Source organism: Hydractinia symbiolongicarpus, chromosome 5 (genome assembly GCF_029227915.1).
Source record: "Hydractinia symbiolongicarpus strain clone_291-10 chromosome 5, HSymV2.1, whole genome shotgun sequence".
Classification (NCBI taxonomy): Eukaryota; Metazoa; Cnidaria; class Hydrozoa; order Anthoathecata; family Hydractiniidae; genus Hydractinia; species Hydractinia symbiolongicarpus.
In genome coordinates this window covers 21,523,260-21,536,258 of record NC_079879.1, presented here as the reverse complement: position 1 = coordinate 21,536,258, position 12,999 = coordinate 21,523,260, and the positions used below count along the sequence as shown (strand labels likewise).

Sequence of the window (12,999 nt, the reverse complement as noted above, 5' to 3'; positions counted from 1 at the left end):
AAGGAGTAATGTTAGAAAAATAATGAGATTTCTCTATCAGCTTAAATCTAATTATTGTTTATTCATTATTTAAACTTAATTAGAGTCAATTCTTTATTAGTCTATTTTGAAGACCAGGACATGCGTATTTTGCAGACAGGGTGTATTAGAATTTTCCATAGTGTCATTTACTTTTTTATAGTCAATATAATGTTTTTGGTATCTCTAACTATTATAAGAATTCTGCAAATATTATTCCAGATTTTTACTGATCAAACACATTTTCTTCAAACCATAAAATTCCAAATTACACAACCACAACGGTCGCAAACCTCTACAGAGCTAATAGGGTTCACCTCTTTATAATCATATAAAGATAAATTTACATTCTCTGATTTTCGAAAATTTTAAAAACAATATTAATTCCAAATTTCTCTTTTTAACATTTGATTATCGGCACCATTCATCGTCCCGTAATACAAGTGACATTTATGAGAAACGCATTGACATACACAAAGCGTGTGGCAATAGCTCCGCCTCAATCATTTTCATAAGTTTCATTTTCTTGTCTAGACATAAAAAAATTTGATAAATGGTTAATTACTTCTTTTTTAAATAATTTTATTTATAGACTAAATTTGTCTTGTGTTTGCTCTTTTCCTATCCATGTTACATTGCTCGATATAAGCCAAAGATGATAATTGCGAAGTCACTAGTGAATTCCTGTGGATTTTTTATTGTTGTTATCACCAAAATGTTGTGTACTACTGCTGTGGCCTCACGTCTATACCCAAAAGTGCAATGGTCTTTAACTATTTTTGATGAAAGGCTCTAGCAATTTTGGATAAAAAGAAATTTAAAAATAGTCTAAGTTATTCGTTGGCCTAAATGTTTCTTTTTGCCATCGGTGTTATTTAGCGAAAATATGTAGCATGAGGCTTGTTGAAAGACCTGGTAAGGTGCTACAAGCTTGGGAGGATTCGTGGCTGCCGTTAATGTAGAAATTACTGTGTGTCAAAAAAAACATTCACATTTTAAATGTGGCATAATATATGGTACTAGTTGATAAGACCTGTGGAAAAATCTATTTAGGCAGAAGAACAATAAAGAAGATCCGTCATTTGAATTTTGATAACGTAAGCAATGACTGGTTGATACACCAAAATGTTTTTTCATAAATTTGTTTGGCCGTTGCTTTTATTGTGTAGAGCTTGAAATGGTGATCATGAAAATGCAGAGGATCATGCACTTTTGACGAATGGTTGCAGAGATATTAAGGTTCCAAGATTTTTTTAATGACGTCATCAACCCATTTGTTCCGAAACGGGTGGTATGACCCACCTTTGGGGTACTTTCCTAATGTAGTCCCCGGTGGTTCTAGCTTCGCACCTGGGAAATGACGTCAGTTCTTTCCCGCATAGAAGTGCCATACAATGGCTTTGTCGACTTTCAAAATCTATTAAAGTCAGCTTAAATGCATTGACGTCGTGCCGTAACGTGTGAAAAATTAACAAATAAGACATGGCACCATGAAGGGAAAACGAACAGGCCAAGTGGATATCTTCATTTTCCTTTGATGTCCCGAAAAGAATATGTATGGAAAAATAAGTTTTGTGACGTTATGACGCCACGACAACAACACCACTTTTACGTCAATATCTTATATTAAATTAATGAAGCCATTAAAGTGCACTTAAAACTTTAAGGCCAAATAACTTTGAAATGAAGTGGTGACCTCAGTCATTTTTCACTGCGTGGGTAACTAGGGACTACCTAGGACCAATTTGGGTAATTTTCCAACAGTTGGGTCCCCAAATCCGTTTCGCAATAAACGGGTTGATGCATTTAAACCCCAACATCTCTGTAATTGTTTGTCAAAAGCACATTATCATATACATTTTCTTGATCAGCGCTTTAAACTCTACGCAATGGAGGCAATGTAAAAAGATGTTTTTGTGTGGATGGGTTGCTTACGTCATCAACATTCAAATGACGCTTCTTTTTCATTGTTATCCTTTCAAGTGGATTTTTACACGGGTTTATGGACTAGTTATAAGAAATATACTTGAGTTAAGAAAAGGCCTAAAGAGCTGCTTAAGAGGTATTTAAATCTGCAGGTTTTTAGTGACGTCTTTAGCCTGTTGGTTTTAAAAGGAATTTGTTGAGCCAGCTTTAGGCCATTTGACTAATATTGACTAAATTCTATACCGACTGGTCTCTAGTTTGGAAAAGTAGACCTTCTTGGAAAGATAAGTCGATTTAACCCACATGCTGATAAGTTCATGTCGTGCTAATCTTCGTAAAAACATTGACGTTAATCTAATTTATTAATGTGCCGTTGAGCAAATCAGATATAACAACAATCCTTTTGCAAAATGGTCGCCGAGTTGTGAGTGTATTATTTCCACACTTACCTATGTGATAAAACAGACACAGGATGTTGTTGGCGTATTAAAATGAGTAAAAATAAAAGAAACCTCATTCCAACGTCAACACTATTGACCGGTTTAGTTAAAAAGAATATCTTACCGTTTAGTTATGAATATGATTGGCATATTTATACATCGTTCCAGCAAATTTAATAACAAAATCAGTAGATTTAGCATGAAATCAAAAATGACTAACTTTTAAAAAATGCATACAGACTTTGTACGTCCCACAACGAAACCTCGGTAATTTTTAATATTCCTTTCCTATAGCTTAAGATCTCTCTTCTAGATTAGGTCATAGACGATTTGATAATTTTAACAAGAGTTTTCAAATGTTTGTAGGTTCTTTCACACGTCCCGGCATTTTTGTAGGGTGAAAATATAAGCAATAGACCTTAGTATTCAAAGAAGTCCATCAAGAATAAGAAATATTTGCTTAAAATTAGCAACTTTTTTTAAAATAAATAAATAATATAATTAAAAATTTAATACCAGCTCCTTTTAAACATTATATTCCCCCCAAAATAGTGATTTTACCCTATGCAAGTCTTGCTTTATAACCTGCAAAAACGCGCGCATGTCAATTGTTCTGAAAGCAAAATCAAAACAACGACGTCACGTGGGAGTGATCTATAAAATCCAATATAATATTTTACTGCGGTTTCATATTAAATTAACTAGTATTTGGTAATATGATTAAAATATACAATATCATATATCTTTTCATCTGCTTATGTACTAAGTGGATTTTTTTCAGGGAATTACAGCTGGTCTATTCTATTAATACGCTACTTTCGTGTGCTTGTGAGTCAGTTTTGAAAAGAGGATATTGTTAATGCATTGCATTACATTACATTGACATAAATAACGTAGCTTTTAACCATCTATTTTGACCATCTACTTGAAATGCTAATAATATCTTTAAATAAGTCTTTCTTAATTATCACCTTTCCATAATCAGCTGTGATGGCGAAAAATTGCATGATAGTTTGAAATTTATGTACCATTTTGGAATTTTAAAGAGCCAACGAAGTGTTCTAGCCAGATTGGCCAATAACTTACCAATTTCTAACAAATTTCCCCAATCTGGCTACAAGTTTTTCAACCGAGTGCGTGTTAGCCAACCAATTTAGTAAAATACGCATAACTGAACTGCTTGGATTTTTCACCTTTGCACCCCAGAAAATATTGCTTTCAGGTTTTTCATTTTTTAAAGTTTTAGTTATCGCTTTTGTATTAGAAAAGTAAAAAGAGACTGGCAAATAATGCTCTTCAGCGGTTTATTGATTTCGGTTAAAAAGGCTAATTAACCTCATATGAACAGTCTCTTAAGACCTACGTTACTTATTTGACAAAGCTGATATTTTTTATCACTTCCCCCTTTACAAAATGTTGAGAGTTATAGCAGCATATATTCTGCCACAAGAAACCCCTGAAAGTAACATTGTCTGGTGGTGCGGGGTGAAATTATGTTATAAGTACAAAGTCTGATAAAGTGGTATTACAAGGTGCGACAGGTAATGGTATCATAACAATGCCGTAACCACAATTTAATATTGGGGGGGGGGGGCAATATAGAAAATATATGATACATATATAAATTTCGCTTTATATAGTGGCTAACTTCATGGTGGGATCTAAGTGGGGATTTTTTAAATTTTACATCTCTAGATTGGCGGAAAATGCCCTTCTAGACGTCAACGATGTCACGGTTCAATGTTAAAAATCATGATGAATATTTCGATACTTTTGTAATTTAAAAAAGCTGCATTGTTTAATTGGCACTAAAATTTAGATAAACATTTCCACCAGAAACCAAAAGATAAAAAGAGATGTTTACATTACACGAGCACTATAATATAAAAAATGATAAGAACACTAGAAATCGTGCTGCCACTTTTTAGAAAATTTACATCGCATTTGGAATTTTTAAAATGTGCTGCTAGGCCCTTAAACCATTCAGTGATTTTTATAATAATGATCTATGGGAAGAATCCTAGTATTCCCGGACGACTTTTTTTTTCACCGACGGTGACGGCACAGCGCGACATGAATGGATTACAAAGTGAGATACGTTTGGGATTACAAAGTGAAACAAATGGGTTTCAAATTGCGATTGGATCACAAAGTTTGACAAAATTGGAATACAAAGCCCGATAGAATTACAAAGTGCGAAGGGATTAAGGGATTAAGGGATTAATCTTAAGTTTTAAGATAGAGGTAGGTGGTATTACCTCCTAAACTATTGAGTCTTTTCCTAAATCCACTTGCCACCACGGGTTTGCTTCATTATTTGAGTGACCGTCATTCCATTCGACAGCGTTGCCAGCAAGGTAAGTACTGTGTGACAAACTCGACATTGACGCAGACTAGCCAGTAGCCAAATCTAAGATAAATAGATAATTAAATTTGTGATTTTAAATGTTATTTCTACGATATTCCTGAAGAGTCAAAACCAATTACACTGCACGGTATTTACTTTTAATTCCTTAAAGTCGAGCTTTAACAGTAGCTATTTTCATGACCATCTATCTTTAGTTGTTGTCAAAGCTAACTCGTCAATATTTACAGTGGATTTAGGATCTTAGGTTATTCTATTTACACATACTTAAATTTCAGACTCTTCGTATAAGGAGCACCACCAGCAGATTTTAAACGCTACGCACGCATATATGAAAGTAGTGATTTGACAACCTTCCGATTGTGTTGTATTGACCACTTGATGCTTTCTGTAATGTTTGAGAAACGACAATAAGCCGTCATTGGCTGCAAAATGTTGTCTAAGATTGTAGTCCAGTAGATTATTTTACGGGAAACAAATCGCTCAATACCTTTTCAAATTTTAAAACATGTATCGCTATAAAATCGCCATTTTTGGATTGTTGAATGCTTTGTCAGAAGGTAAGAAACTAAACCGCTGTCGTAAACAGAAGGGCGGAATTACTCTTTCGACAAGTGCAGCTAATCTGCTTTTAACGTGAGGCTGTATCATAATGTTTGTCACGCAAGTATGTATTTTCGACCAGAGTTGAGTAAAAAACTATCATATCTTACTAGTTAGCTGAAAGGGCTTTCTAAGCACCTTAAGCTTAATTTCGGAAATACTACATTTCTTGGAGAACTTGAAATCTCCTCACAAAATTCAGATGAAGGCATTCAACAAGTTCTACCATCGAATTATCAAAGTCCCTTCTTTTCACATATTATACCGTATGCTCTAACTGAAAACTTTTATCAAGTTCAATTGGGGAACTATTTTGGACATCAACGAGCCATTGCATCTAGAAAAGACAACTCATCTGTTAGAGATTTCGTCTCTAACGACGTCTCTAATAAATAAATCAAAACATTTAAACCATACAAGGTGAGAATGCCAGGCAAATGTCAATTTTGAAATCAGTAGCTAATGAGACTCTTCCTTGTTAAAAAAGTAAAACAGGTAAAGAAAGATTGTTAGAAATTGTAAATAGGGGTGTTTTTACACATTTTTTAGTACATTAGCATTCTTTTAATATGGACACACCTTTTTTATATATATATTTTTTTAATAAGAAACATAGTTTGTGAACTTGGAGCCAAAGTTTCTTAATTAGGAAATGTTTGTATATATAGTTATAACTGCAGGCATGGCTTTTTTGCAATCAGATGTTTTATAGTAGTTAATAAAATCATTTGGGGACACATGACCTAAACCAGCTAAGTATCAAGGATACACAAAGAAGTGGAAATCTAATGAAAGTATCAACCATGTCTAAAACATATGTTTGTTCTTAAATATGTAGATATGAAGATTATAATTGAAAATTGTTAAACTATAACAGAACAAGGCAAGCTTGAAGTTTTACGACACAAACATGTACGTCGAATTTGCTTTTCATTTCTCTCATGCACAGCAGACACACAGCTTTGCGTATTGCTCTTAATTGCTTTCTAAATGTGTGAATATGTTATTGAGATATATGTTAATGAGACGGTTTAGTTACGTGTATCTTACTGAATTAAACGGCTAGCAAGCCCTGGGTTTAAAAACTTGTAGCAAGCTAGGGGAAACTTGCTGCAAATTGGTAAATGATTTCACTTTAAGGTTCCAAAATGGTTCCAAATTTTTAAATGTTCATGTAATATTTCGCTACCACAGCTGATTCTAAAAAAGTGATATTAAAAAAACCTATTTTGAAGGCATTATTAGTAATATCCTCCTTGCAAAAGTGACTAACAAGCACACGGAAGTAGCGTGTTAATAGAATAATATCCAAAAATATTCCGTCAGGCGCTCCCGCCTGAGGTGCATTATAATACCAAATATCCGTTTATTTAAAATATTTAAACACTGGTAAAATTTTTTATTGGATTCTATAGATCACTCCCACGTGACGTTGATGTTTTGGTTTTGCTTTCAGAACAATTGACATGCGCGCGTTTATGTAGGTTATTAAGTAAGACCCACCTGGGGTGAAATTACTATTTTTGGGCGAACATAATGTTCAAAAGGAATTGAAATTAAAATTTTTTTCTATTTAAAAAACATTTACTAACTTCAAGCGAATATTTATCTTCTTCTTAATAGACTTTTTTAAATACTAAGGTCTTTTGTTTATTTTTTTATCTTGCAAAAATGCTCGGACGGGTGAAAAAACCTGCAAACTTTTGAAAACTTTTGTTAAAATTACCAAGTCGTCTATAACTTAATCTAGCATTAAAAATTACTCATGCTTGTTGTGAGACGTAGAAAGTCTGTATGCATTTTTTAAAAGTTAGTCAATGTTGATTTCATGCTGAATCTGCTGACCTTATTTTTAAATTTGCTGAAACAATTTACAAAATTACAAAGCCTCGGTCAAAGCAGACATCTCTATAAAGGGAACAAGGGAAAGAGAATATCAATCGGTATTAATCGGTTTTTAAAAGCATCACTTAGAGACCAACAAAAGGGCTTCCAATCCGTATTCATCCATTAAGGAGCTTCCAATACATTTGCATCTATCGATGTCAAACCAATTTTAATTAATTACGAATAAAACGAAACTCTGACTGGATGAGGGATAGAACAAAATCTTGTGTCTGATGGTGTGAATTGGTAAGATACAATCAGAAAGAATATTAACCAATCATATCTATTGATGGTCTTAATAAATGATCTTGAAAAACTAAACGAAACAAATTCAACTAGCTGTGCTTGGCTAAAGGTCATTCAAAATGTTATCCTCGCTATTTGTCGTACTCGGGATTCTACTTTGTGGAGTAGTTGGTAAGTTGAGAATGTCTTTACCTTTGTGTAATGACGCTGTAAGGTTAGATACTTTAATGTTTGAATAAATTTTGCTTGCATCTTTGCCTTACAGAATCAAAATTTTCCAATTGGAACGAATGGTCCGCATGCTCTTCACAATGTGGAGAAGGAACAAAATCTCGTGAGAAAATATCAATCCAGAATCATAACGATTCTTGCTACGGTACTATCAATGAAAAAACAAAATGCAATAGAATTTGCAAAGGTACGCTTTTTCTTGCCTAACTTCACGAAAAGCACATAGACTTAAACTCAAAACACAACGTAAATTATGTATGGACTCTAACACAATATTAACAGTTTTCACCTCTAGAATTGATTAACTTTGCAAAGAACACAACAGCAACAGCATCAAGTCAACTTTTGGGCGTGTATTCAGCTGGAAAAGCTATTGATGGAATTACAACAAACGACTTATCCGAACATAGTTGCATGCATACAGCCAAAGATAAAAAACCATGGCTAAGAATTGATTTGGGAACTTTGAGATTTGTTGAAAAGGTAAAAAGATTAAGAAAAACAGAGGCTTCAGTAAATAAAACTTATTGATAGTATCCATATTTAAAGCAATAAAAATGTTGTATTTTTAGGTTGTAATTCATAATCGCGCAGATTGTTGTAGTGAGAGATTAAATAACCTATTAATCACTGTGGGGAACAATGCCAATGGGACACGTAATCCCATCTGCGGTGGAAGAGATAACATGAAAGATGTAATAAACACTACAATTTCTTGTTGCCAAACTTTACCTGGACGATACGTGCACGTGACTATACCTGGACCACAATTCTTACATGTGTGTGAGGTTGAGGTGATTGGAAGTGCAATTCAGTTAACTAGTAAGATATGATAATTTATTTATCCCACTTATCCTGTATTTCTTTTTCGATAACACAAGGTGATAAAATGCCAGCTTTTTTTAGAAACGAGAAAATACTAGGAAGCAACGTAGTTACTAGTGTCTCTTTATTAAGTTTAATCTCAGAGTACAAAGTTTGAAATATATACGATTGTTCTAAAAAGTTAAATTCTATACTTTCCGGTCATATTTCATGCTTTCAGTCTCGTCTAAAGAAATATTTTTTTGCTCTGGGAAGGAAGTTGTTTAGGTATTCTGATATATGCTTCACGGTGTATGGCGTATACTTCATGCCTATAATCCATGTCTCATGCTTAGCTCTTTATACAACCACTGTTTTGTACGGTCCACAATATGTATATAGTTTGTCTGCTATGGGCAAACTATTAACTTAGGAGGGGATGTGGTCGACAATACGTATTTATGTGAGAAAATTTAAGATATAGCACTAGACATAGGGCGTTGACAGAAGATTAGCAGCAGTTGTTAAAAAAATAAATAAAGTAGTAAATACGCCCTTCTCTTTGTCAAAAGAGTAAATACACCCTTATCTTTACGATTTTGGTTTATTTCTTCACCTTCTGACAAAATATGCAACGACCTAAAAAAGTTTTAGAAGCTTTTAAGCAATTTGTATTCTGTAAAAAACTCCATAGGATTATATTTTAGACAACATGTTGCAACCAATGTCTTTTTTGCAGTTTTCTAACTGTGACAGAAAATTTTAAATGGTAAATACATTTATACATGTCTGGTGTGTGTTTAAAATCTGCTGGTTGTACTACATATGCAAAGAGTTCTACATTTGTGTTTGGATGTAGTAAAATAGGCTAAAATTCTTAATCCGCTGTAAATATTGAAAAATGAACTTCGACAACATAATACATCATAAGACATAGGTGGTCATGAAGGTAGTTATACCGTGTAATGGAGACGAAAAGTTAGTACAATAAATAAACACTCTTGTATAATAGTTTCATTTGCGAATAGTTAAGAAAACCAATGAAAACCAGCCCTCTATTCGTTCTAACGCGTCCGCAGATACTAGTAGTTTCGTTATATCAAAAGCTAATCAAAAAAAAGAATGACAGAATGTTTTTGGTTACAACAAGAAAGAATCATTCAGAAAAGAAATATATGTTATCACTTCGATTATGTATTGGCCAATCAGCAACATGCAGCACTGAAGTCATGTAAAATTTGAATAAACAACATTCGCTCTCAAATCCTTGTTTTGTAATGTTTAAAAATGCATAGCATGCCGTACGGCGTGACGTATATATACCGTGCAGCGAAACCGTCTTTTGGCTCTTCAGAGAAATCGTAGAAAAAACATTAAAAATTACAAAATGTATGCTATTATCGATTTATCTTAGATCTGGCTAAACACAAGCCGGCGTCAATGTCAAGTGAGTATGGCAGTACTTGGACTGCTGGCAGAGCTGTCGACGGAAATATATATACATTAAGTCGCTCAAAGAGGGAAGCAAACCCATGGTGGCAAGTGGACCTAGGAAAAGACTCAATAGTTTACAAGGTAATGTCACCTTTCAAAGGGGAACGTTCTTTTTCTCGGTAAGCATTACAAGAAGTATATTTTGTTTTAAATATTATCATTTAGGTGGATGTAAGAAGCCAGTCAATCAATTCCATTGGCGCAAAATACGCACTGATCACCGTCCAAGACTCGCACAATGTTGCTGAAATTTGTGGATATACTGGAGATTTTAGAATCCAAGTGGAAGTTTTTTGTCAACCTCCTCTGTTGGGAAGATACGTCAAATTGCAGCTACATCGCACTAGTGATATAATCTTCCGGGAAGTGTTAGTATGGGGAAGAAAAAACACTATTACACCATGAAATCAGTTTTTGTATTTCAATGGATCTTCACAAAAACACACATAACAAACAGAGAGAGGCCCTTCTCTGTCATTATTTCGCAAAGTAATTCGATCTTGTGATAATTTACCTCTATCCCCAGTGCTTTTTCTATTTAAAAACAGATTTCCCACACTTTTTTAAATTAAATAAGGAGAAATTTAAAATCCAAAATGAACAAAAGTATTGACGAATGGTATTTACTAAAAATTTTAGACTGTTTTAGTTTCTGAGAAAACCCTTGTCCAAAAATTTAACAACTGAAATCTAATTAAAGCCTCAATGGATGTAGTGTATTACTCTGTAATCTCGTTGCGCTTTGTTATTCTATCGGGCTTTGTAATTTTGTCGCACTTTCTAATCCAATTGCAATATAAAACCCATTTTGTTGCACTTTATAAGCCCAAACGTATTGCAATTTGTAATGTCCGACTTTGAACTTATAACATACCCCGCACCCCCGCACCCGCCAGACAATGTTGCTTTCAGATTATTTTTATGACGGAATGTATGCTGCTATGACTCTCCAAAATTGTGAGGAAATAGAAAAAGATGAGCTTGGTCAAATATGTAAGTGTATGTTTTAAGGGACTGTTCATATGACTTTGGTGACATATACGAAAGTCCAGCTAATGGTGGTAAACAAACTTATCAGCACTGAAAATTTAAAATCAATAACTTGCAACCATTAGCTTGTGTGGTAGTTAATAGTTGTTTTTGATGTTTGAATCTCCTGATTTATACAGTAACGTGTAAATTCCCTGAAGAGAATATTTTCTCTCATTTTACCCAGCAAAGTTTAGATTTATTATAATTTTAAAAAGTTGTGAAAATCTTATAATCACTGTTGTTCTGGCATGAGTCAAAGAATAAGCATCAACACTTTTGCACGAATAAAACATTGTCTTGTTTACTGCTATACCTTCTCTATTGTGCTTGTTTTACTCACCAATAGCAAAACTTACATTCCAGTAAAAAGATTTACAATAATTAAAAAAAATCTCGCGAAAACACGAGAGTCAACTTCCTTTTCAATCAAACCAATACTGTTACGAAATTTTGTTAATCTCAAAAGCAGAGAACATGTGAAAGTTATAGTAACTAAATGTTGATTGTTTGAAGATATACCTGTAGACATACCTGACATGTAATAGGGCAAGAAATTTTAAAGCTTTTGTGTTCTTTTCGCAGATAAGATTGTGCAAAAAGATGACGCATTCTCTGAAACATAATTTTGCATCAGAAATAAATTACAGCGTGGAAATAAATTACAAGGTTTAAAAACGCGATTTTTTACCTTGTTTTGAAAATAAGGTCATAAATGGAATTCTTTCGTAAATGATCACAAAGCCATAAGACCTTCAATCTTCGCCAAAATATGTCCAGACAAGACAAATAATTTCAAAGTTCGCTGAAACAAGTAATGGCATAGGCTATTTCTACATTAGATTCACGCATTTTGACCTGTCAGAGTTCAGTTGTCCATGTTCATAGTGGAATTAGGATTTTGGATCTTAGGTTATCTGTTCAAACTCTTAAAATGTACTAATTGTTAATGCCAGCATGGCTATTTTCTACGAATTTCGGCACTTCCGTGGACCGTGACTTGGGTTATTTCATTGTGTGGGTGTGGTAGGGAATGCGACTAGCAAAATTAAAGCGCTACTTAGCTAGCTACGTGTATACAAAAATTAACGGTGGCTGTTTGACGCTATTGGTCAGTTGAGAAATCACGAAAGAAACTGCCTTGGTTTCAATATTTTTGTCCAAGAATGTTGTTCCATCAATAATTTCCGTCAATTGACTTTCTCTAAACAATTCAGGAAAAAGGTAAAATTAATATCTTAGGCGATTGTCTATTTTAGCCATTGCTGTACTGTACACGACTTTGGTAGCTCAAATGGGAGATTTAAATGCACTAAAACCCACTTTGCAGGACGCTCGTTGATAGCAGTACCAATAGGAACTGAAGAGCCTATCCTGGGTAAACAATTTCAATAAAACAATAAATAAATTATGATATCTTGCCTGTTCTTAGACACCTCGGCACTCTTTCTGAAACGGAGAAGTTGGTTGTTAAATATCTTAACGGGTATGTCTTTGGTACAATGTACCGCCAAATTCGCTTTTTCGTTATTCCAAAATTAAAAGCCATAGACTACTATGAGTAATACCTAACGATATTATTAGCAAGTCAGACAAATGATGACATACCAGATCATCATCTAATTAATACTCGAAATCGCTCGGGTTTATGGAAGGTCAAAAGGAAAATTATCAATATTTTCATCATTACTGTGTTCAATTTTAAATCATTCGTGCCACAACATTAATATAAAATTGATTGCAAACTTTTCTCAGAGATGATATCGAATTTCACAAAAATTTATAATCAAGTGGAGCCACCTGTAAAGAAAGAAGTAGCCATGAATATACTTGCAGACCTCCTAACTTTGTACATTCGAAACAGAGTATCATGAATTAAAGAATGACTTAGAAAAACAAGATCTTTACGCACAAAGCTATAACAAAAAAGGTTGAGACCAAGGTCATCGACATTTT

At 33.8% G+C, this 12,999-nt stretch overlaps 1 protein-coding gene across 1 annotated transcript; it reads left to right on the top strand.

Annotated features, from left to right (window-relative positions):
• Positions 1 to 9,816: 9,816 nt before the first annotated feature.
• Positions 9,817 to 10,419, top strand: LOC130646051 (uncharacterized). The gene is made up of 3 exons (XM_057452186.1): positions 9,817 to 9,844; positions 9,935 to 10,095; positions 10,180 to 10,419. Exons 1-3 carry the CDS (start codon positions 9,817 to 9,819, stop codon positions 10,417 to 10,419), a joined length of 429 nt encoding a protein of 142 aa, XP_057308169.1.
• Positions 10,420 to 12,999: the final 2,580 nt, after the last annotated feature.